General features: G+C 51.1%; 1 protein-coding gene across 2 annotated transcripts in view; it reads left to right on the top strand.

Annotated features, from left to right (window-relative positions):
* Ube2o (ubiquitin conjugating enzyme E2 O) overlaps nucleotides 1-25,218 on the top strand; it is a 42,466-nt gene that overhangs the window by 14,679 nt on the left and 2,569 nt on the right. Inside the window, exons 2-15 of one of the 2 annotated variants that reach the window (XM_075990161.1) lie at nucleotides 15,384-15,443; nucleotides 15,575-15,685; nucleotides 17,907-18,004; nucleotides 18,336-18,399; nucleotides 19,326-19,469; nucleotides 19,761-19,870; nucleotides 20,002-20,077; nucleotides 20,380-20,852; nucleotides 21,160-21,314; nucleotides 21,499-21,611; nucleotides 21,705-21,833; nucleotides 22,367-22,456; nucleotides 23,145-23,841; nucleotides 24,062-24,198. In XM_075990161.1, the coding sequence (XP_075846276.1) occupies nucleotides 15,384-15,443; nucleotides 15,575-15,685; nucleotides 17,907-18,004; nucleotides 18,336-18,399; nucleotides 19,326-19,469; nucleotides 19,761-19,870; nucleotides 20,002-20,077; nucleotides 20,380-20,852; nucleotides 21,160-21,314; nucleotides 21,499-21,611; nucleotides 21,705-21,833; nucleotides 22,367-22,456; nucleotides 23,145-23,841; nucleotides 24,062-24,198 (2,457 nt within the window). Of the gene's footprint in view, nucleotides 1-15,383; nucleotides 15,444-15,574; nucleotides 15,686-17,906; nucleotides 18,005-18,335; nucleotides 18,400-19,325; nucleotides 19,470-19,760; nucleotides 19,871-20,001; nucleotides 20,153-20,379; nucleotides 20,853-21,159; nucleotides 21,315-21,498; nucleotides 21,612-21,704; nucleotides 21,834-22,366; nucleotides 22,457-23,144; nucleotides 23,842-24,061; nucleotides 24,199-25,218 lie in introns of both variants that reach the window. The other variant, XM_075990160.1, reaches the window with a different exon arrangement.

Genomic DNA, 25,218 nt, shown 5'->3' with positions numbered 1-25,218 from the left:
CAGCAGGTAGTGTCTGTTTACAGTGCATCTCAAAATGCCTGTTGCCTAGCATGATGGTGAGGATTTGGGGTGACATGCCAGACTAAGAGGGCTGGGGTACAGTTGGCTAACTGTCTCCTGCACCCCGGTGCTGGGCTGCCCTTCTCTGGGATAAACTGGTCTGTAGAATCTTGAGCTTAGGGGACAGTCCAGCCCCCGTGCATATGACTAGACCAGGGGTGTAGCGAACCAGGAGGACATGTGCAGACTGTGATTGCCATGTCCGCAAATAAGTAAATAACCTGGGAATGAGGATTAGATAAGCTTACCTCTGAGGTGCTGAGCAGATAACCTGACCTTACGGAACAGCTAACTTTGCCTCTCCCTACTGTTGTTAGAAGCCACTTAATGCAATTGAAGTAGTTTGGGGGGGGCACTGCTGCTAGTTTGCCCCTTAAAACTCTACTCGCTGAGCTGGAGCTCAGTCCCAGAGCCATCACATGCTAGCCAAGTGCTCCACCACTAGCCACAGCTGAAATCTGATAGTTTTTCCCGGTGGAAACCATCGAACTCTCTCCTCCAGTCTTTTGAAATCGTCAGGCTAACTTGAAACCCGAATGTTTCTGTGTCTGAAAAGACACATGCAAATGGCAGTGTCCAAAAAGCCAGAAGAGCAAGCGTGTTTGCCATGTTCCTGTGTTTCCATTCACTAGAGATGAGCTCTGTGACCAGATATGTCCCATGGATATTCTAGAGTGTATGTCTGGATTATTTTTGTGTTTTCGTTGTTCTTGTTTTACGTGGTGGTTTTGTACACCTAGCTGAGCACAACCTTGAACTTCTGGTCCTTCCTCTACCTTCTGAGTGCTGAGATACTTGCGTACTGTGTCCTCATGTCCTGACCTAGTACCTGGTTTATGTAGTTCTGAGAACTCTACCCATGGAGCCACATTCTTAGCCCTAGCCCCCTCCTATATATTCTTTGTGCGTTTGTTTTGTTTAATGTCTTTATTCTTTTTAGGGTCTATATAGCTCTGGCAGTCCTGGAACTCTCTATGTAGACCATGCTGGGCTCAACCTCTGAGATCCCCCTGCCTAGGCCTCCTAAGTAGCTGGGATTCTGAGCCCACACCATTGCAGATCCCTTGCCCCTGCTCCATATGCATGACGTTTTTCATGTGACTGTGCTGCACTGTCGGGTTATGCTCTGGATCTGGATAACCCTGGGTCCAGCTCAGACAGTTCTTTTGAATGGTTCTTTGGTTCCCATCTGCTTTGTGGATTCTGTCCTTCAGGCCGTTCAGGCATGTTGCTTCCTTCCTTTCTTCTCTGTAATGTGGCCTTTTTGCCAGTCTGCTGGGATGGATCCAGTTTAGAGCTGGCTCTGCCGTTTAGGGAATCCTGGGATCCCTTTTGGGGTGGAGTTTTCTCAGTAGCCTGTGGTGTCACAGACGGGGTGGGGGAATCAGGACTGTTTGAATTAGAACAGTTTTATGTGTGTGTTCGTTTTTTTTGTTTTGTTTTGTTTTGTAACGCTTAAGGAGCCGGGCATTGGTGGCACATGCCTTTAATTCCAACACTCGGGAGGCAGAGGCAGGTGGATCGAGGCCAGCTTGGTATACAAGAGCTAGTTCTAGGACAGGCTCTAAAGCAACACAGAGAAACCTTGTCTTGAACCCCCCCAATAAAAAACTTAAGGGCCGCCGGGCGGTGGTGGCGCACGCCTTTAATCCCAGCACTCGGGAGGCAGAGGCAGGCGGATCTCTGTGAGTTCGAGGCCAGCCTGGTCTACAAGAGCTAGTTCCAGGACAGGAACCAAAAGCTACAGAGAAACCCTGTCTCGAAAAATCAAAAAAAAAAAACAAAAAAAACAAAAAAAACTTAAGGGCCCAAGTATTTCTATCAATATCCCTGAACTTTTTTCAGCCCTGCCTTTGGCATTTTGCCCATCAGACTTGTTCTGTTGGTTTTCTCTCTCTACCTTTACTTGGGTTCTGGGCATCAAGCTCAGGCTGCCAGGCTTGAACTGAAGAACTTTATCCACAGCCCACATCTGTGATAGACTGGCCATTGTGTGTCTTTGTTGGACATGTGACTGTTTAAGTTTTGTGCTTGTTTTTTGTTTTGTTTTTTGAGACAGAATTTCTTTGTGTAACCTTGGCTGTCCTGGAATTTACTCTGTAGATCAGGCTGGCCTCAAACTCACAAAGATCTGTCTGCCTCTGCCTCCTCAGTGCTGGGATTAAATGCATGTACCACTACCTCCAAACTGTTTTTGACTTTTTAAAAGATTACTTTATGTATGAGTATTTGCCTACATGTATGTCTTGTATATATGCTTTGAATCCCTTGGAACTGGTTACAGATGGTTGTGAGCCACTATATAGGTGCTGGGAACTGAACTTGAGACCTCAGTAAGATCAGCCTGTGTTCATAACCATTGAGCCATCTCTCCAGCTCCCTCTTCTGTTTGTTTTTGAAGTGGGTTATTTGTTGGCCAACTTGCTAGGCCTTGAACCTGGGATCCTATTCGTCCTTGGAGTTTGACTGCTTGTGTGCAGGTGTCTTCCATGGTTTTGGCAGGAACCCTGTTCCTACTTACATACACTGTTAAAGATTTGAGACCCTTAGCAGCTGAAAGCATTAAGTCCCAAATCTTCCTAGCAACAGCATTGTAGTTGTAAGTCTCGAGCTGCTCACCGTCCACGGCTCTTCTTGGACAATGTGCAAGCTTCCAGTGTCCTGTTGGTCCAGCTCTAGTGTACCAGGCCCAGTGCTGGCTTGAAAGGGAAGGATCATGGGCATGGTCTTGTGACCTCTGAGGTTTGGTAGGTGATCCTCTCTATGCAGCAGGATGGGCTGTTTGTTGCCTGATAGGCAGTAGCACTTGGGAAACTGCAGTGCTCTCTGGTCATTTGGCACTGGACGGTCGTGGAAGAGAGGATCCTGCCTATGTGCTTTGGGTGAGAGGCCGACTTTCCCCGGTGTGTCTTGGCTGCTAGCTGGCCTTTGTGGAGATGTGTCACTGGGCAGGCTCTGATATTTCAGAGGACTCTCCGTATTTCCAGGGTGTTTTTTCTCTTTGCCTCCTGCTTGTGGATCAGGATGTTAGCTCTCAGCTGCTCCTTCTGACAGGCCTTTGCTCTGCCCTCAGGGACTGTAACCCTCTGAAACTGGGGGCTGGATTAAACACTTTTAAAGTTGCCTTAGTCATAAGGTTTTGTCACGGCAGTGGAAAAGTAACTAATATAGAAGACAAACAATTTGACCAGGATATTGGCCAGAGGTGTTGTGCAAGTTCATGTGCCTGCTGTGGCCAGCCATTGTGGATTGCCTCCCACCCCAGCAGTGCTGGGCTACCTGAGAGGGAGCCGTATATCAAAAAGGTGGCTTTTAGGACCTGGTCTTTGCGGTTCTAGTGTAAAGCCACTGTGGCCTCTACGTGACAGCCGAGGTGCTGCTCTGGGCTTGGTCTTTCCCGGCCTGGGAATCCTGGCAACCACTGGCATGGATGTCAGCCTCCTCCTGTGCACGAGTTCTTTGTAGACATTGTGTAGACCACCTCCATGAGCTACCCTCATCCGTCCCAGCTTTTCTCTGTAACTTCCTTCCTGACCACTTTTTAAAAAAAGGATTATCTTATTCTTAATTATGTGTATACATGTGTTTTTCTCTGTGTGTGTGTCCAGAGAGACCTGAAGAGGGCGTTGGATCCTAAAGCTGGAATTACAGGCAATTGTGAGCCGCTCGGTGTGTGTTTTTGTATTGAACTCATGTCCTTTGTTTGTGCATTGTTTTAACCTTAACCAATGGGCCATCTCTCCAGGCCCACACCTTTCCTCTGCCTGCATTTTCTTGCCTACCTCCTTTTTCTCCTCTTCTTTGGCCCTAGTCCTCCAAGGAGCATGACCCCATCCCTCTTTCCTGGGTTCTCCAGTCCCACCAGTGAGGCTTCTGCACATATCACCCTGTGGGACCCTTGTGTTGTGTTGAATGTGAGTGTACCTTTCCGTGACACTGGGTCTCTCAGCAGCACTGGGAACTGTCCTGTCTCAGAGGGTTTCCCTTCAGTGTGGCACTAGCAGCCCATGGCTTTATCTTCCTGTGCTGGGAACTTGCTTGAGGATGCCATGGGGAATAGTGCCTATCCATATGGGATTCACACTTGGATGAACAGACAGACAGACACGGAATCAGGGGCTGTAAAGTGCTGTCAGGAAAAGAAAAGCCAGGGGCAGGGATCCCTGGAGAGTGCTTCCAGACAGGACTGTCAGAGAAGCCCTTCTAATGAGGTAGCATCTGAGGCGAAGATGAGTATTCCCCACCCTACACTAGTCCATTCTAGTCTCAGGTGATTTTTGTTTTGTTGGGTTTTTTGTTTGTTTTTTGTTTTTGCTTTTTCGAGACAGGGTTTCTCTGTAGATTTGGAATCTGTCCTGGAACTAGCTCTTGTAGACCAGACTGGCCTCAAGCTCACAGAAATCCGCCTGCCTCTGCCTCCTGAGTGCAGGAATTAAAGGCGTGTGCTGCCACCACCCGGCTAGTCTCAGATGTTCTGGGACAGGGCTTTTTGACCCCTTAGACAACCAGTAGTTGATTGAAGGAATGAGCAGTCTGTGAACGAGTGAGTAGTGTAGTAAAAGAAAGCCAGTCAGCAGGAGTCTAGACTTCCTTATTGAGTAGCTTAGGGGAGGAGATGTGAGCTTGGAGTTCAGGCTTGGAGACCGCCAGGGTAAAGTTAGATGCCTCCTGCACATACACTGTCCATGTGCCTTGTGTAAGTTGGGCTCTGCATATTACCTGCCTTCCTGCGAGTTCACACTGAGATGGCTTGGGTAGGGTGGGCGTGTGGGAAAGCAAGAGAGGGAATCTGGCTTGGGCTTAGCATTAGCAAACAGATCTGCAAGCAGGGCCACCACCCACCCTTAAAAGACAGACACAAGAGGCCCCTGAGATGCCCTCTCTTCTCTGCCTCTGTGCTGGGGATTTGTGGTCTTTGCGCACGGGGCTATTGCAGACATAGTCACTCTGGTGCTCCTCCTGGTCGCCTTCAGTTTCCAGACTTCAGTTTTCCGCACATGTACACCCCCATACACATGTTCCCAAACCCTAGAGCCAGCCTATGTAGGGGAGAAGGCAGCCAAGGTATTGACCGCTGTGAATTGTAATATAAATATTCTATATACAGTGGTGTGTCTTTCTTACTTTAGAGCTTGTTGCGATTGTCACAACCTGTTCTCTATATCTCGATTTTGGCTTTTTATACTTTCCCAAGTGCTTGCTTCCCTGTGGGAAAGAGGCCCAGCTGGCCGGCCTCGGGTGTGAACAGCAGCCCTGTTCCACAGCTGCTCTGGTAGGTCGAGTCCTGCCTGTTCTCTCTGGAGGAACAAAAGCAAGACCAGTCAGGAAGTGAGACTGTCGTAGGATGGTCAGCACCTCAAATCTTCAATGGAACCTGCCTCTTCCCCCACCCCCAAGCCCCGACAGCCTCAGTTTGAGTCTCTTATAGATTATTTTTACTGTCTCTTCCTACTATATTTGCATTTTTAAAAATAGCAGTGCTGAGTGAATCCTTTCTTGGGCAAGTCTGCCTGGCGAGGCAGGATAACGCACTTTGTAGGGGAGCTATTTATCGATTAGCTGTCTGTCGGCGTCTTTGAGCGCGGCCACAGGAAGCCACTGCCCTGACTGAGTGAGGTGAGACTCCGTTGCTCAGGAGAGATGGTGTCTTGACACTGCCTTAAGGTCACATTATACAGGTGGGAAACAAAGCAGGAGGGAACACCCCCAAGAAGATCCCAGGGCTGTCCCAGAGATTGGGGCTAGCAACTTCCCACCAGGGTACGCATGTGGCGATTTCGCCATAGCTTACTCATGACCAGGACTCTACCTCCAAAACTGCACTCTTGCAGGAAGCTGCTCTCTCACTGTCCTCTGCATGCTGGCAGACTCTGATCTTTGCTTCCATGGCAACAGTTGGCTGGGTCCAGTTCTTTCCTCCATCTCTGTCTTTTGCAGCATTTCCCATCCTTGGAGTCTGGCCCACCTGAACAGAGTCTCAAAGCTGGCACCACATCCTTTTGAGGACTTGGTGCCCGTGCTTCTGTCCCTAGGACTGAACCACGGAAAAGGCTGTCAGAGAATTCTGAGCAGTGACAGTGTTAATTATTTTAAGCCACCATGTTTTCACACCTTGATCTACAGGCCAGTCTATTAAAAACAAATGCCCAGTGGAATGTGACACGCTTACCTGTGATTCAGGAGCCTGAGGCAGGAATCTTGAGTTCAAGGTTAGCCTGGGCTGACACCTGAAAGAAAAAAGAAACAGAAGAAAAGGAATGGATTCCCAGTTTGTGTGGCACCTCTGAGGCCCTAGGTTCAGTTCCCAGGCCGGGGGGTGGGGGTGGGGCACAACAAAGCAATATTCATCCAGTGAAAGATTAGAATGCTATTCTTTTTAATTAATATTTTTAGTATTTTTCCTTCCTTCCTTCCTTCCTTCCTTCCTTTCTTTCTTTTCTTTTTTTTTTTTTTTTTTTGAGACAGTCTCACTGTGTACCTTAGCTGACTGGGAACTTTGTATATGTACTCTATCTAGCCTGACCTCACACTCTGTCTCTGCCTCCCAAGTGCTAGGATTAAAGGCACGTGCCACTATGCCTGCCTTTTTTTTTTTCTAATGTAGTGGATGGCTTGCCTGAATGTGTGTCTAGTATCTGGGCAGCCAGAAGAAGGTGTTGGATCAGTGGGACTGCAGTTATAGACTGCTGTCGGTAACCATGTGGGTGCTCGGAACTGAGCCCTGGTCCTCTGGAAGAGCAGCCAGTGCTCTTAACCACCGAGCCATCCTAGCCCCAGAGCTCTATTTTTAAAGCACTCTCTGGGGATCAGCAGCCACCCTAAGCAACCTCTTCCTCCTGAGAGCCCATTGACTGTTTTTACTGCTCCATGACCCTGCTGTTAATTGCACAACCCCCTAATTTTAAGGGGACCTTGTTGATTTCCTCCAGTTGCCCTTCAAAAGCTGCTCAGTAAAACATGGCCAGCCGTCTGCCATCTTGTGGTTGCTGAGTGTAAGATGCAGCATCTTAGCCCTCAGGACCTATGTCCTGTCAGGTTATGGTGAGCTCATTAGGCCAGAGAGTCCCCTAAAGGTTGTGCACTCGCAGGGAAGGAAGGAAGTTTTATGTGTGATTGTATAGGAAGCATCATCCTTGGCTTTGGTCTTGGTGTTCTTGTCTGTTCTTTACCTGTTCCTACCCTGACCCTGTAATCCTGGGTGCCAGGCTTCCTGCAGCATTCACTCAGCCCAGCCCTGCATCTCCTGTCTTGAGTAGGGTCAGACCTCTCCCCAAGACGCCCAGCTGTAAAGCCCAACTTGATCCTCTTCCCTCCAGTTAACCTCTGCTAGGCCTGAGATACCACCTGTCTCCTGTCCTGGGGCTTGAGTGTAGCCAAGAGCCCTTTGTAGCGTTGCTGAGGTGTGTTAGCAGTAACCTCTGAGGACGGGCTCACATCAGCTCTGGGTGTGTTCTGATGTGCTCTGATTTAGCCTCCAGCCATAACCCATCACTGGGCTGGGAGTGCCCCAGCTCATAGAAGGGGCGGGTAGAGATTACCATACACTAGGAGGTTATTAATACTACCTACCCAATTTATTATGGTGTTTCCTTAAGAGTCTCCCCTGATACCTAAATCCTTCCAATGCAATAATGCACTGAAGCTACGCTACAACTGCATTAATGTCTGCATCTCATTCCATCCTTTGTAATGTTACTTCACATGCATTTGGCTTCTCTGGCTGAGCTATTACCTCTTCAGAAGACTGCCTTGGTGCTCTAGTCTCAGGGCCATGCTTACGAGGCTTGTCCTTTCAGCCGGCTTGCTTTGGGTTCTGTAGATCACTCGTGCTAAGAGCAGAAGCATGGCCTACAGCAAGAGGTGCTCGGCAGGTGGCACTCGTGGACTGGAGCTGCAGCTGGAAGAGTGCATCTAGCTTGGTGCTGCCCTGTCCCCAGGGAGTCTTCTGGTTCCCAGGAGGTGCCTTGGCACCCACTTGGGAATGGCAGTGCTGTGCTTTCAGTAAAACCTGGTTCTTGTGTGCTCCCCCTGCTTAGAACCCCACTTTCCCCTTTGCATTTGGCCCCTTGTGACTAGCTGTGGTCTTGTCTCACTGTACTTGAGGCACGGATCTTGCTCCTCTGTGCTCTAAGTGCTTTCCGGTGGGTGCTTTTGCTCTGCTTCCTGTCCTGAGGTACTTGTTGCTGCCGTGGCCTGGAAGAAATGGAGGTGGAAAGATGGGTATCTGAAGTCTTTGGGCTTAGTGATTCACCCAGGCAGTGATGTCACCCCTCAGAAGCCATCTTAGTTAGTTCTGGTGTCTGCAGACCAGTTGCTGACTTTACGCCAACAGGTCCATGGTGATTTCTTTTCGTTTTCATGGAAATATCAAGTGTGGGTGTTTGTAAATCCAGTGATGTTGTGGATCCTGGGAAGTGGGTTCTTCTACTCAGAGTCTGCTCACTGGACTCAACCTGGCCCTTTACATAGCTAAAGTCCTTTTAGCTCTTTCTGTTAGCAATGCCCCCTCTTTATTTTCCATTTTTATTTTGATTTTAGACAGTCTCTCTATGTAGCAGCATACCCTTGCTCCCAACTTAATTTTTTTTCCCAACTTAATTTTTAAAAAAAGATTTATTGATTTATTGATTTATTGATTTATTTATTATGCATACAGGCAAGAACCTCAGATCTCATTACAGATGGCTGTGAGCCATCATGTGGTGGCTGGGAATTGAACTCAGGACCTCTGGAAGAGCAGCCAGAGCTCATAACCTCTGAGCCATCTCTCCAGACCCCATAAATTCTTTTCTTTCTTTTTTTTGGGGGGGGGGGTTCTCTGTAGCTGTGGAGCCTGTCCTGGAACTTGCTCTATAAACCAGGCTGGCCTCAGACTCACAGAAATCTGCCTGTGTCTGCCTCCCGAGTGCTGGGATTAAAGGCATATACTACCACACTTGTCCTGCCTTTCTTTTCTTTCCTTCTTCCACTCCCCCAAACCCTCTGGCCAAGCGTGTTTTGGAAGTTAAGTCTTCCATCCGGACATGAGGAGCTGGCTTATTGCTGAGTCCCTGCCAGCTGAGCCACATGGTGGTCAACTGCTCTGAGAAAGTCCTTACTCTGGCACAAGCAGAAATCCCTGACCAGTCAAACACCCATTCTAGTGTGGAGCTGGGAAGACACTGGAAGAGGGGCCTGGCTCCAGCCAACAGGAAGCCCTGTTCTGCTTGCATTTACCACTGTAGCTGATGGAGGAATGTTTCAAGGAACGTCAGAACTTTAAATTTCTGGTGGTGGGGGTGGGGTGTTAAGTTTGAACATCCTGGTGCTTGTGAGAGTTTTGTTGCTGGTGAGGGGGGATGTCTTTCCCTCTGGACAGAGACTTAGGTGGAATGAAGATTCTTAGAGTTCTTAAGTTTCCCAAACTTTTGACAGTGACTCCTAATAACCAGTATATTTTGTGATAAAGGGCATGTGTGTCTTCATTGCATACAACTGAAAAAGCTTTCTCAAGCGAGCACCTGCCCTTTCTGCATGTGTGTGATGCACCCAGATACTTTCTCTTTTTCCTATGCTGGCCATGACCTCCTACTGTTAATCCTACCTCCCACTAATGGTTAGAATCTGCTGTTCTGGGATTTTCAACACTTTGAAAATGTTCACAGAGAAAGAACCCTTCCGTCTGGCATGAGGAACTTTCCAGGCCATGTAGTTAGATGAGGGCTAGGCTGGACTAGCTCCTACAATGAGGCAGGACAGGGTACTGTGGAACGGGGCTACAGACAGGCAGAAACAGGAGGTCCTTCAGGGACAACAAAACCAGATGCACCTTCACCAGGGCCTACAGTCGTCAGAGCAAGGCCCCTCCACACCCTCCATTGACCACTGTCTTACTCCACTTCGGGGACAGATTGCTAGGAAGGGAGCATGCTGGCCAGGGACTCTACCTTTAGACTACATCCTGGTCCTGATTTCTCTTCATCTGTGTGTCTTGGACACGGACCCAGCTCAGGCTGTTTGGAGGGTGGGGGGTGGCCTACTCACCTCCTTGGCAAGTAGCAATGCTAGTCTGGTGTAGTGTTCCCTTCAGGGATCTGGTTGGAGTTTTGGCCAGGTGAATAACTTCAATCTCTGTGTGGCCTAGTTCATTCAGTGGTGGGGAACCTCTCTCTTTGAACACAAATCCAGAACAGGGTCTGCTGTAAACTGTCGCTGTCTCTCCACTTCCCAGGGATACTGTTTATCCTGTGTAAGACCTGACTGGTGCTGGGCCTTCCTGCCCCCAGAAAATGCTCCCTCATTGTGGCAGTGACTGTGGCAGTAGTGTGGCTGATGCCTCCTCTTCCTGAGACACATCGGGGCTGGAGAGATGGCTCTTGCAGAGGACCCAGGTTTGGTTCCCAGTGTTGATGTCAGATGGCTTAGGACTGCCTGTAGCTATAGCTCCAGGGCTCATGTGCACATGCTCACACACAGTACTTATACGCACATAATTAAAAATACAAGTTTTAAATAACCCTTCCTGTGGCCTTCTGACAGCTCCGCCTTGTTTGAGGATCCCCATTAGTTGAAGCTGTCTTTCTTTAGCTTTCTTCTGTTTTCAGCCGCTTACTCTTGGAGAATTTTAGTCTTGGTCGACCAAGGTCAGTTTTATGGATGAGCTTCTAGACTGGGAGCAGGACAGTTGGTGCTCAGAAGTGCAGCCCAGGGAGGCAGTTCGAGGAGTGGCCTCTACAGCAGATGTTAGCCCAGATTTGGGAGGACAGAGCTGCGCACTCTACAGCAGCCCCTTCTCCCTGGGACTGCTGGCCTCTGCTTTCCCTCACCGTTTGTGCCTTTGTGTGTGGGTGTGGGCTCACTCGTTCCTGTCTGTGCCTGTGGGGGCTGGAGGCAGTATCAGGTTCTCCTTTGTCATTCTCCGTCTTATTTGTTACTGTTTTTTATGGTTGCTTTGCCTGCATGCACACCACTTGTGTGTGGTGCCCTGCCAGGAAGCCAGGCTGTTGGAGTCCCTGAACTGAATTATATACAGCTGTGATCTGCCATGTGGTACTGGGGAGCCCTACAAATTTTTGTTTTTTAGGTAAAATGGGCTGCAGAGATGGCTCAGCCCTAAGAGTGATGGCTTCTCCCAAAGAAGCTGAGTTTGGTTTTTAGTGTCCATGTCAGGCAGCTCCAAACTGCCTGTAATTCCAGTTCCAAGTGTTTGAACATCCTCTTCTGGTCTCCATGGGCACACATGTATGCACAGAAACACAGATACATAGAAATTTTAAAATCTGGGTGATGGTGGTGCACGCCTTTAATCCCAGCACTCTGGAGGCAGAGGCAGTCAAATCTCTGTGAGTTCGAGGCCAGCCTGTTCTACAGAGTGAGTTCCAGAACAGGCTCCAAAGCTACAGAGAAACCATGTCTCAAAAAACCAATAACTAACTAAATAAATAAATAAAATTTTAAAATTTTCAATTATATTTAGTCTGTATAGGTGCTTGTATAGTGATGGATGTATGGAGCTCAGAGGACACCTGTGGGAGTCAGTTCTCGGCTACCATCTGACTTCCAATCAGGTTGTCAGACTTGGTGGCAAGTGCCATTATAATTGATTCTCTTCCTTATTTATTTGTGTTTGTTTAGCCATGTTTGTGTATTTGTGGGTAGGGAGCAAATGTACCATGGCACTTCTGTGACAGTCAGGGGACTCCTTTCAAGCACTGGGTCTCCTGTACCGTGTGGAATATGGGGGTGGTCTCCAGTTGTCAGGGTGACAAGTGCCCGAGCCCAAGCCAGCTCATCAGCGCCCCCGTGTGTTGTTTTGTTTTTAAGCACTCTCACTAAATCTGGAGCATTTGCTCTGTCTAGGACTGGCTAGAGAGTCTGAGGGTCCACTTCTCTCTGTCCTTGACCCCTCCCCAGGTTGGGTCACAGACACTGCTGCACCTGAGGATCTTTTTTGTGGGGACTGAGGATCTGAACACAGCAAGCACTTTACCCACTGAGCCATCTCCTCAGCCGAGTACAGTTGTGTTTTTTTTTTGTTTGTTTTTGTTTTTCAAGACAGGGTTTCTCTGTATAGCAGTCCTGGCACTTGCCCTTGTGGACCAGACTGGTCTTGAACTCAGAGATCTGCTCCCCTCTGCCTCCCAGAGGGATTAAAGGGATGTGCCACCACTGGCCAGATTATATAGTTTTTATGTCACTTTTTTTAAGGGGGTGGGGGTGGGTTTCCACATAGTGTTAATCCCAGCATGAAAAGCAGAGGCAGATAGGCTAGTTTGAGGTCAGTCTGGTCAATTCCAGGCTGTCCAAAGCTACTCAATGAGACACTGACTTCAAGGTGGGGTGGGAGGGGCTGGGGGGATGAGGTTGGGGTAATAGAGATGCTCTTTGCCCCACCTTGTTTCCTGGTATACTGAGCATCCTCAGGGTTTCTGCGCCTGGCCGATCATTCTTGTGGCAGGAGCTGTCCTTTGCATCGTAAGATGTACAGCAAGCCTTGGCCTTAACGCCTCTGCCATGTGTGACAGCCTGGAATATTACCAGCCATTTCCAAATGTTCCTGGGGTGAGAAGACAGAGTTTCTCCCAGTTGAAAACCACAGAACCAGTTCTTTCCCTTGCCAGCAGGCAGATGGTCCCAGTATGTTACCTTGGCTTAGGGCCCATAGGGACTTCTGCCTTGCTCAGGATGGACTTGCCTAGGGCCTGAGTAACCTCTTCCAGCCTCCAGACACTGCCCAACACCTATAAGACTGCTCTTATCTCTGGGAAACTCACTGTCTTACCCAGGTCTGTGGTCAGATGTCACCTCAGAGTGACCCTATAAACCCCCTTGTTGGATTTTGAATATGACCTGACCTGTGTCTGCTCTGCTTCCCTCACTGCCCTGGAGCTGATACCAGAGCAGAGGCTGGACGCAGATGCTTGGACAGCATCAGTGTTGTCTGGACAGTGGACGCCTTAGAGCCGGCCTGTCATCCTCCACAGCATGGCCCTGAGTCGTTTCCAGAGGAGGCAGTGAGACTGCTGCCCCTTGCCCTGCTCCATTACGTGTACCCAGAGTAACCCATGTTTATTTCACACCATCCCTGACTCCTCCCACTTCTCTTCTGCTGTTCCAAAATGTCTGTTAACCGACACTTTCCAGGAGCTGGCCAGTCTCTTGTTGCTGAGCATTTTAGAGGCTATGACAGTTAAAATCGATAGGTTCCCACTCTGCTCTGGTTCTGGTGATCCTGTTGTGATGGCAACAATCAGGGCACTCCTTGGAGGTGGCAGGAACTTTAGTTTTTATCTTACAGCTCTAGTTTTGTGGTAGAATATCCTTTTCAACTTACACAGGTGCCGTGCAGCACAGTGCAACCTGGTGTCAATCCTGGTGACGTCTGGCACCTGTGACTTCAGTACGTGGCCTTTCAGAACGGGAGGGGAAATCTCTGCTTGAGAATGGACTCACTGGAAATGCGTTGTACTCTGTTCTGTTTCTGCAGTTCTTGGAGGGCTAAGTGTTTTGTGTGGTGGAAAGAAAGGGCAGGAGCAGGACTGCTGGGTCCAGCTCCAGGATCCAGCTTCTGTGAGCTGTGACCTTGAACGAGTAGCTTTTCCCATCTGCTTAACTGTAAAAATGGTGGGGGGGGGGTGGTAATGTGTACTTCACGGAGTTGTGGGGCTCCTCGGGGGTGTCCAGAAACCAGCCTGGACCTATAGTGTAGAGCAGAGGAAGCTCTCAGAGCACAGCAGATCCTCACATAATGGGAACTTTGAGGGTTTTAAGAAACAGCCTATGCTGGGACAAGGAAGGAAAGGATGGGCATTGGGGTGGAACAGTGTGGTGCTGCAGAACACAGGCACGTTTCGGGAGAGACAAGGGAGCGAAGAGGGAAGTCACAAAGGGTGATGGAGAGCCTTTCCTGCCCCCTTTCAGGACTGGCAAGACCAAGAGAGTGGTACATGATAGATAACCCCATTCCTCCCTCACTTCCTCCCTCCATACTGCCCCGAGTGCCTGCAGGGTACTGGCTGGATCAGAAGAGCTGAGGACAGTTTCTAGGTGGAGAGCCACACTCTGAGCCAAGAGGCATGGGGGAGTCACTCTCCTATAGGATCCCTCCTGGTACAGGGTCTCCATTTCGTGTGCCCTGTATGACATCTTGCCAGTGAATGCCTGTACATGTGTAGGTCTCCCCTTCTCCCTGGCAGTGCCTGGACCTCAGAAAGGGCACTAGGAACATGACCTACAGATTCAGCTTGAAGCTCTTCTCAAGGACCCTCTGCCCCTTGAATTTCCCAGATGCAGCTTCTGGTTTTTATGACTTAGACCTCTAGTTGGTTTTATGACATTTAAGCTAAGAGGGGCAGTTGAGGTAGGGTGGGGCAGCACAAAGTATCTTTACAGTTAAAAAAGGGCACTGGTCTCTCCACATACCCTCACAGCCTTGAAGCAGAGCCTTTTGGTACCTCGGCCTGTGTCTCTGGGGGCCAGGGAGTCAGGCAGCAGCTGTGTGTACATGTGCCAGTGGTGCTTTCTTTGTGGCCTCCTAGATCCCGTCACAGGTACCCAGCGCTGGCTGCTGAGGGGCCGTGTGTGCGTGTAGACAGCGGCTGATGTTTCTGAGCACAGTCACAGGCTGTTGTTGTCTGGAGCTGTCCCGCTTCACGGTGAGGCTCACTGCTTCCACTGGGGTCACAGCTGCCCCGTCTGGAGTTTGCTTTAGTTGTCCTTGCTAAAAGTTCCGCAACCTTGTGCTAGAATCATCCTTTTCAGCATTCCTGACTTGCTCTTCTGGCAGTCACCTTTCACAGTTGAGAGAGGAGAGGCCTTTGCTGGGGGTCTGGGTTCCTAGTGTGTGGTTGCCATTTTTGAGTGGGGGATGCAGAGCTCTCCATCACTTAGAGGTTGCTGAAAGGTGGTAGAAGAGTGGTCGAGATTTAGAGACCCAAGAACAGAGGAGACAAACTAGCCTGGCAGAGAACCAGCTCTCTGCCTGGGCTCTTGGAGTCCATCTGGCAGCGTGGTACCAGTAGATGGCGTTGCTGGGAGTTCGCATGGATCCAGGGCAGACTCTGCAGGGCCACAGATAAGGAACGCACTGCAGCTGGGCAGGCAGGGCACACAGATTACAAGAGTGGTGTCCAGTGATAGCTGGTTTCAGGGTGCCAGTCACAGCCCAGTGTCATGCCAGTCCCCCACCTTGTCCTGAACACGGATCACCCAGGGTCAGAGGGCAGGCCCTGGGAGAAGAATTTAACTCATTGGGATGTTTGCTTTTGTAGAATGAGCTTAACCTTAGGTAGAGTGCACGCTGCCTGCAGATCTGCTGCTTTCATGACAGTCTCTCTTCTTTACAGCTGAAGCTAGAGGACCGCTCTGTGGTGCCCCGGGATGTGGTCCGACACATGCGTTCAACTGTGAGTCTTCAGCCTGTCTGCTCCCACTCCTGTTTGGAGGAGAGCTGCCTGGTTGTGGGGTGAGGGGCTCTGGGACTGTCTGGGTGGGGTGTGCCGTGGCAGTCTTGCAGGATATTTTCTCCCTCCCCTAGGACAGTCAGTGTGGCACGGTGATAGACGTCAACATTGACTGTGCTGTCAAGCTAATTGGCACCAACTGCATCATCTACCCTGTCAACAGCAAGGACCTCCAGCACATCTGGGTAAGTGGCCTCTTGTCTTGGCTGCTCCTGCCAAGCGTAGTCTTGCTGGGCAGTCAGTAGCTTGTTCGCTGCGGCCAGCCTGCTCATGGCATCCTCGGTGTTGCCCTTGCAAGTGAGCTGATAGACATGAGGTCAGGGTGTGCTCTTCTCAGCATTAGCATAAATCACTGACGAATGTGGTTATTTTGTTTCCTCACCTAACACTGACTTTTGTTTACTGTGTGAGGCTGTTTTGCCTGCATATGGTCTCTGTATCACTTATATGTCTGGTATCAGAAAACTGGTTTGGATCCCCTGGAACTGGAGTTACAGATGGTTGTGAGCTGCCATGTGGGTGCTGGGAATGAAACCCAGGTCCTCAGCAAAAGCAGTCACTGCTCTTAACTGCTGAGCCATCTCTCTAGCACTTATGACTCAGCAGATAAGAGAACTTGTCCGCGCTGAGGACCTGTGGTTTTAGTGAATTCAACTCTGTCCTGTGACCCCTGCGAGCACCAGGCACACATGATGGCGCACACATTCAGCAGATAAAGATTAAGTAACAACAAACAGGTTTCTTTTTTAAAAAAATATTTATTTATTATGTATACAATATTCTTTCTGCGTGTATGCCTGAAGGCTAGAAGAGGGCACCAGACCTCATTACAGATGGTTGTGAGCCACCATGTGGTTGCTGGGAATTGAATTCAGGACCTTTGGAAAAGCAGGCAATGCTCTTAACCTCTGAGCCATCTCTCCAGCCCCAAACAGGTTTCTTTTTTGGTTTTTCGAGACAGGGTTTCTCTGTGGTTTTGGAGCCTGTCCTGGAACTAGCTCTTGTAGACCAGGCTGGTCTCGAACTCACAGAGATCCACCTGCCTCTGCCTCCCAAGTGCTGGGATTAAAGGCATGCGCCACCACCGCCTGGCTAGGTTTCTTTTTAATAATATATTTTTAAATGATTTTAGATTTAGCCAAAAGTGCTAAGTTCATGTGCCCACTTCTCCAGCACCTGCAGCTTAGCCTCTGCCACTCAGTCCAGGCGTCTGCACAAGCCCTTCGCTTGCTCGCTTGCTCTAGCCATTTATCTCCCAAACCGTTAGAAAGAAGGCCACCCAGCACCCTGCTCACTGATTTGATGCTTTCCAGAGATCTGAGTGCAGCCACGAGAGAGGTGTCACCGGTGACCCCTTTCTGCCTAAGCCTCAGACTGCCCAGTCATCCCAGCAGTGTCCTTTCCGTGTGGGCCCTGAGCACATTCAGGGAGACACCTGGCGTTTGCTTGTCAGTTCTTTTGTCTTCGATCTGTCATCCTGGACTGTGACCCTCAACTTCAGCAGCCAGGAGAGCCTGCTGCCCTGTCCAGCTGTCCCGGGCTTTATGTCCAGCAGCTGTACCCTGCACTCGGGTCAAGTTGGTCTGCACAGCCCTCCCCTTCCCTTACCCTTAGTGAGTAGTTATATTCCCCAGGGTTCCACAGATAGTTAGCATCCCTGTCAGATAGGCATCTGCAAGCCTTATCCTTGGGCACGTTGCCACCTGAATGGGCCTAAATGTGTCTCTTGACGGTCACACATGGTGTGATCTGAGGTCATCATTCCTGCGTTTGTGTTGGTTGGAAGACCTGTGCCTACTGCCCGGTTTGTTCCCTTACATTTTTTTTATGGTTTATTTAACTTTATTTTATGTGCATTGGTGTGAAGGTGTCAGATCCCCTGCAACTGGATCTTCAGACAGTTGTGAGCTGCCATGTGGGTGCTGGGAATTGAACCCGGGTCCTCTGGAAGAGCAGTCAGTGCTCTTAACCACTGAGCCATTTCTCCAGCCCCCCTTACATTTTTATATTGTACATAGTACAATTCCCTCATCACATGTTTTGCTTTAACTGTCCCAAACTAGGAAGCTCCTTTGGTCTGTCTGGCTTCTGTTTGCTGAGCACTTTTTCAGCAGTGAGAATGCTAGCTTCAGTGTCCATGGTGAATTGACCTTTTTATTCAAGGCCTTACCTGTCCACAAAGCCCACGTCCCAACCACGCCAACCTCCCAGCTTTGCTTTATCTCCTTTGCCACTGTGGGACACCCCTACCTACTGGGCAGTCCACTCACTGCTGCCCACTCACTGGAAAGGGCCTTGGGATGCAGTGCAAATCAATTGTCTAGAACCTTCCTTCTACATTTTAGCACAGTAAAGAAAATCCCAGGCCTTGTGCCCTTGCTCACTGCCTGTATGCTTGGTCCGCAGCCCTTCATGTATGGAGACTACATCGCCTATGACTGCTGGCTGGGGAAGGTCTATGACTTGAAGAATCAGATCATCCTTAAGTTGTCTAATGGTGCCAGGTAGGTGTCAGCTGGGGATGCTTGTTTGCTCCAAGGGAGTTTCTCCAGGAGCTCTGAGGTCAGCTGTGGTCCGGACAGTATGGGTGCTGACATTCAGCACCTGTATCTATCCCAGGGCTAACTCTGGTCTCTCTCCTGCTACAGCTCAGGTTTTGGGCTATCTGAACTTGGTGAGATGTCTTCATCTCCGTGTCTGAGTGTCGCTGCTCATGTGTTAACAGTAGCAGGCACTGACGTGGGGCTGGGCTGAGCCGCATAGGTGAAGATAAGTGGTGGGTTGGTGCCTCCATACTGGCCCTGGTGGAAACCAAGCCTCTGTCCTCTGTTGCAGGTGCTCCATGAACACGGAAGATGGTGCCAAACTCTATGACGTCTGCCCACACGTCAGTGACTCGGTACATATCTCCTTCTCTGTTCTTCCCTGCTTAGGCATGAAAACTGTCCAAGCCCTAGGCAAGGGATTGTGAGGCACGGGGCCAGTGTGCCCTGGAGCACCTGGAGGCCTGAGCAGGGGCAGGAAATAGAGTTGTGTTAGTTTTATTTGGGTGGTTGGCTGGGTGAGGGGTGAAGTGGGGAGTGTTTTAAGATTTATTTTATGAGAGAATCAGAAAGAGAATGTGGTTGTACGTGAAGACAGAAGAGGCATCAGATCCCCTGGGATTTGAATTAGAGGTAATTGTGAGCCTTAAGTTTGGTATTGGGAACCGCAGCCAGTGCTCTTAACACTCCAGCCCCCGCCTCCCCACCCCCCTTTTGAGACAGGGTTTCTCTGTAGATTTGGTTCCTGTCCTGGAACTAGCTCTGTAGACCAGGCTGGCCTTGAACTCTCAGAGATCTGCCTGCCTCTGCCTCCCGAGTGCTGGGATTAAAGGCGTGTGCCACCACCGCCCGGCTACCAGCCCCTAATTTTGTTCTTTGAGACAGAGTCTATATTTCAGGTGTGCCACTGTGCTGTGGCCCTTCAGTACAGAGTCAGTCAGTAGTTAGTCAGAAGATGTGCTGGCAGAGGAGCACATGGAGGTAGTTTGAACTAGGGGTGTGTTTACACAGGTGTGAGTGCACACCGCTCCCTAGAGCTTTGATCCTGGCCCCAGCATCACAGTCTGTGAGAGTCTGTTAGGCCTAGAACAGTCTGCAGCTGCAGTTTGATATGATTCCCGGGCACCCAGTTTGTACCAGGCTTGTAAAATATATCCTTCGTAGACTGTGCTGCAGGGAGCCTGAAGGCCATGTCATGTGGGGTTCCTCCTGCAAGGCAAGCACAGCGCTCCTGGCCAAGGAGGCTTCTTCAGGTGCATTTTCCTCTGCCCCAACCCTTCAGGGTCTCTTCTTTGATGACTCCTATGGCTTCTACCCAGGCCAAGTGCTTATTGGCCCTGCTAAGATCTTCTCCAGTGTCCAGTGGCTCTCAGGGGTCAAGCCTGTACTCAGCACCAAGAGCAAGTTCCGCGTGGTGGTGGAGGAGGTAAGGGCATAACCGGTAGGGCGAGGGCCAAGTTGTAGGCCCTGGGGGTAAGCTATTTACCTGCTCCCAGGACCCAAACTCTGATGACCTGAAAGGGGTTTGGGCATGGGGCAGCCCAGGCTCTATTTGTAGGATAACTGATTGTCAGAACCCTCTTCCCTTGCTCTGCTCAGGGAGAGTGGAGGGATCATGACTCCTAATGCGTGGGTGGCCACAGTATTTGTGAATGTGGTGCTGCGGGCCTTGAAAGTCCACTCCTGACTACACCCCTGTCCCACTCAACTGCCCCAGGTTCAGGTTGTGGAATTGAAGGTCACATGGATCACCAAGAGTTTCTGCCCTGGGGGTACGGACAGCGTTAGCCCTCCACCTTCTGTCATCACTCAGGAAAACCTAGGCAGGTAAGCACGCCCCTACCCCCCAAATCCCAGGAACTCACCCGGGCATGTCTTGGGGCCATAAATGCATGAGAGAGCCAAGCCTCCCCCGACCTCTCAGAAGTCCATCCAAACTCCCTGTTTTTTCTCTTCAGGGTGAAGCGTCTCGGATGCTTTGACCATGCTCAGCGGCAGCTTGGGGAACGCTGTCTGTATGTCTTCCCAGCCAAGGTAGAGCCGGCCAAGATTGCCTGGGAATGTCCAGAAAAAAACTGCGCCCAGGGGGAGGGCTCTATGGCCAAGAAGGTATGTCCTTGAGGTGGGTGGGTGTGGGCACTCATGGAACTGGCCATGAGCCGTTTCCACAGCCAGCAAGGTGGGTCTGGGCTCTAGGCCTTGGGACAGCCATGAGGACCCTTGCTGGCCACTTAGGTGTTTATAGCTCTATCCCCCAAGACAGAAATACCTGGGGCCAGGGTGGGCCCCTGCCTGCCTTACTCCACAGCCCTCTCGCCTTGGCTTTGCTCTTGTAGGTGAAGCGCCTGTTGAAGAAGCAGGTCGTGAGGATCATGTCCTGCGCCCCAGATACCCAGTGCCCTAGGGACCACTCCATGGAGGACCCAGACAAGAAAGGGGAAGCCAGAACAAAGAGCGAAGTGGGGTCTCCTAGCCCCGAGGAGCAACCTGATGGATCCAGCAGCCCAGTAGAGATGCAGGACGAGGGGGGAGAAGAGCCTCAGGAGCCAAGCGAGCCGCTGCCCCCCTTCCTGTTGAAGGAGGGTGGAGACGATGGACTGCACTCCGCAGAGCAGGATGCAGACGATGAGGCTGCTGACGATACGGATGACACCAGCTCGGTGACCTCCTCCGCCAGCTCCACTACCTCCTCCCAGAGTGGCAGTGGCGCCAGTCGTAAGAAGAGTATCCCCTTGTCCATCAAAAACTTGAAGCGAAAACACAAGAGGAAGAAGAATAAGATTACCCGGGACTTCAAGCCTGGAGACAGGTAAATTCCAAGTGTTTGTCCCCTACAGGGCCCAGCCAGGGCCTGGGAAAGAGGAGCTCATGGTGCTCCCATCCCCAGGGCTGGTGCCTAGGGTAGGCCTTGGTAGACTGCAGAAGTGTAGTGTAGTGGCTTCCTGGAACCATATTTGCCTGAGTTCCCCAGAGAATGTGTCACGCTTGGGGCACAGGTAAGCTTTAGATACACTGGACACTCTCACCCTGCCTGCTTGAGACTCAGGTAGGCCTGGAAGTGATGGAAGGTCAGCTCCTCTCTCCAAGAAGCACATCTGTGGTGCCTGTATTGGCAGGGTGGCCGTGGAGGTTGTGACCACGATGACCTCAGCTGATGTGATGTGGCAGGATGGCTCTGTGGAGTGCAACATCCGCTCCAATGACCTCTTCCCGGTGCACCACCTGGACAACAATGAATTCTGCCCTGGAGACTTCGTGGTAGACAAGCGAGGTAGTGCTAAGCCTCAGGGTGGTCAGTGGGACACTCTGGACAAGGTCAGGGGTCAGTGGAGATGGGACTTGGGCTCGAGGAGTACTTTTTGAAGGTCTCTTTAGCGGGCCAGGGGAAGCCTGTGTGATTGCGGGCAGGCCCCCCAGGGCTTCTCAGGTAGTCACGTCCCTTCTGCTTTTCCTAGTTCAGAGCTGCCCAGACCCTGCTGTCTACGGTGTGGTGCAATCCGGGGACCATGTTGGCCGTACCTGCATGGTGAAATGGTTCAAACTGCGGCCTACTGGGGATGACGTGGAGGTGAGCTTGCTGACTTGCTTCTTTTCGGGGGGGGGGGGGGCTCCAGGTGAAGGGGTGAGGCCCCGGCTCATGCCAGCTTGGTTTGTGCTACAGCTCATTGGGGAAGAGGAGGATGTGAGTGTCTATGACATCGCTGACCACCCTGACTTCCGCTTCCGCACAACTGACATTGTCATCCGCATTGGTAACACTGACGATGGGGCTCTGCCCAAGGAGGATGAGGTAGGTGTGCCCTCCAAGTTCATGTGCTGTGCAGTGTCTACGCTTCCTGACACTGCCACCAGCTGTCTTCAGGAAGTCTTAGAGCTCAGTGTTTCAGGATGGCCGGCATGGCCTGCATTAGAGACAGGCAGCCCAGGCATCTGCTGGACTCGGGCCTCTTAGACCCTGCCAGTCGTTCCCTAGAGGGGTTACACTCTGTTGCAGCTGTGAGTAGCACAGTCAACTGCAGCAAAGTCCTCACAGGTTTGGAAATGGGACTTGAGACAGACCTTGAGCAAAGAGGGGGAGGGATATTGGGAGAGGGCAAGAAAGATTCTAGACAGAGGGGCAGAAACAAACCCTGAAGTCAGGATACCCATGCTGGGAATAGTGCCGAGCCAGGGAGGTAAGAGCAGTGCCTGTGGGGAGAGACTTGGTGCAGTCTCGGAAAGGCCACCTAGTATCTGCTGCCCGGCCAGAGAGTGGGTGCCATGGATGGGGAACCTGAGGCTTCACAGCTTACCACCCAGTTGACTGTCCCCTTTGCCCTTCAGCCATCAGTGGGCCAAGTGGCTCGCGTAGACGTCAGTAGCAAGGTGGAAGTGGTGTGGGCTGACAACTCAAAAACCATCATCCTGCCCCAGGTAAGACTGGCTAGAGTCTCCCCGGCTGCTCGCTGCCCCTGAAGGTGGCTCTCTAGTCTTCGCATTAGCTCCAAGGATTGGATCCCAGAGGTGTGAGGTTCCCAAACTTCTAGATTGCTCTAGAGTATCTACACTGTGTTGAGCCATGTGGGGTCTTTCCTGCCACTGTTTCTAGGATTGTTGACAGCAAGAAAAAGCTGACCTCAGTTCAGTTGTCCCGAGCTGGTCCCCTTTCCCTTGCCCATATTTAGCTGACCCCATAGGCCAACTCTCCTTTCCTGATGCACATAAGAGGGTGGGCCAAGGGTGGCAGAGAATGGCTTGTCCCTTACCTTGGCAGCCATTCTAGGGGAGAGCAGGGCACAGTGTGACCAACTCTAGCGCACCTGCTTCACCTGCCAGTCAGGTAACCCACTCGCTCCTGAGTCCTGGAGGTGGGCTGGCTTTGCTGAGGCTTCCCCTTGTGCCCCTCACTGCACAGAGCCTGAGAGACGGTGGCACATGCATTAACTGGACTGTGTGTAAAGCTTGGGCTGGAAGGTGGGCAAAGGGCAGAGAACTGGAATCTTGTAGCACGGACAGGGCTTCAGATGCAAAGTTGAGAACAGAGAAGGGGGAGGGGCCAACAAGGCCACAGGGAGTCATTAAAGGAGCGAAGGGGCCAGAGTTGGTTGTCTTCTGCCCCCAGCACTTATACAATATCGAGTCCGAGATCGAGGAGTCCGACTACGATTCGGTAGAAGGCAGCACCAGTGGAGCATCTTCGGATGAGTGGGAAGACGACAGCGACAGCTGGGAGACGGACAATGGGCTGGTAGATGATGAGCACCCCAAGATAGAAGACCTCGCCATCCTCCCCACAGAGCAGCCGGCAGCCCCTGAGGAGGACAAGGGGGTGGTGATCAGTGAAGAGGCAGCCACAGCTGCCATCCAGGGAGCTGTGGCCATGGCTGCCCCCGTGGCAGGGCTGATGGAGAAAGCTGGCAAGGACGGGCCTCCCAAGAGTTTCCGGGAGCTGAAAGAAGCCATCAAGATCCTGGAGAGCCTCAAGAACATGACCGTGGAGCAGCTGCTCACAGGGTCCCCCACCTCACCCACGGTGGAGCCGGAGAAGCCGACCCGGGAGAAGAAGTTTCTGGACGACATCAAGAAGCTACAGGAGAACCTTAAGAAGACCCTAGACAACGTGGCCATTGCTGAGGAGGAAAAGATGGAGGCGGTGCCCGACACAGAACGCAAGGAAGATAAAACAGAGGCACAGTCACCAGTGAAGGCCGAGTGGCCCAGTGAGACTCCTGTGCTCTGTCAACAGTGTGGTGGCAAACCTGGTGTCACCTTTACCAGTGCCAAGGGCGAAGTGTTTTCTGTGCTGGAGTTTGCACCCTGTGAGTTGGCGCAAATGGCTGTTGTCCTTCCTCATCCTCCCCAGTTTTCCTATTTCTGCACCCAGAGGCCCCACCCCTGCACTAAGGGATAGCACCTGGGTTCCGTCACCATCTAGAGTCTCCCAAGCAGCATCTGTCCAAGCCATACTCCAGGGCAGTGTGGGTTTGTCTGGAGCTGATGGGCTTCGGGTCAGGGCCTGACTGTTGTCTCTCCTTGTAGCAAACCACTCTTTCAAGAAGATTGAGTTCCAGCCTCCAGAGGCCAAGAAGTTCTTCAGCACAGTGCGAAAGGAGATGGCTCTGCTGGCCACCTCACTGCCCGATGGCATCATGGTCAAGACATTCGAGGACAGAATGGCAAGTGGGCTGCTGGGAACTTGGGGAGGCCAGATAGGTACCATTGGGCGCTAAAGTGTAACGTCACCTACCTTGCCATGTTTCCAGGGATGGTGGCTCAGTCACCTGAGGTCCCAAAATGGAGTCCTGCAGCCACATGGGCACATTTGAGGGGCCATCTGGTCCTTCCTCTAAAATGTAACCAAGTGATATTGGCACACACCTTTAACCAGTCGGGAGGCAGAGGCAGATGGACCTTTTGAGTACAGACCAGCCTGGTCTATAAAGCAAGTTCCAGGACTGCACAGAAACCCTGTCTTGAAAAACAAAACAAACATAAGTAGCTTTGAACCCTAAAGCGTAGGAGGAGCTTTCGTGTATCTTCCCTGATTCCCCCAAACCAGAGGCCTTTCCTCACTCTCGGCTCCTTCCAGGGAACTTGTCTGTCACAGCACTGCCCTCGGTGTCAGCGCAGCAAATGGTTCTTTTTGTGGTTGGTCATCCCAGCTACCCTGTAGGCTGATGCCAGGAGCTCACAGTGCTCCTGACTCTGCCTCTCAAGTGCTGGGATTGCAGGTGGAAGCTGGCACCCAACCCTACCTGAGCGTCCCAGGGACACCTGTTTTACCTGGGAGAGTTCTTTGAGAATTTCAGCTGGTGCAGCTCTGCTGAGGGAGCGTAGAGCACCGACTTTTGGTTTGGTTTGGATTTGGTTTTTTGAGACAGGGTTTCTCTGTAGCTTTGGAGCCTGTGCTGGAACTAGCTCTGTAGATCAGGCTGGCCTCGAACTCAAGAGATCACCTGCCTCTGCCTCCCGCATGCGCCACCACTGCCTGACTACTTTTGTTTTGTTGATGCTTTTTTCCCCCATGTCCTCAAAACATCTCAGGGTACCTCAAAACCCCACGGAAGAAAGGGTCCTTCTTTCTCTCCATTTTCCCAGCTACTCTCTGCTCTACTCTGGTGCCCTGGCAGGAGCGACCTCATTCATGTGCCTGTATCCTGATGTCACAGTTGTTCTGGCCTCTGCCAGTCCTTGCC

This window comes from Microtus pennsylvanicus, chromosome 11, assembly GCF_037038515.1.
Source record: "Microtus pennsylvanicus isolate mMicPen1 chromosome 11, mMicPen1.hap1, whole genome shotgun sequence".
Classification (NCBI taxonomy): Eukaryota; Metazoa; Chordata; class Mammalia; order Rodentia; family Cricetidae; genus Microtus; species Microtus pennsylvanicus.
The sequence above is the reverse complement of the archived record's forward strand: the minus strand, read 5'-3'. Positions and strand labels throughout refer to the sequence as shown.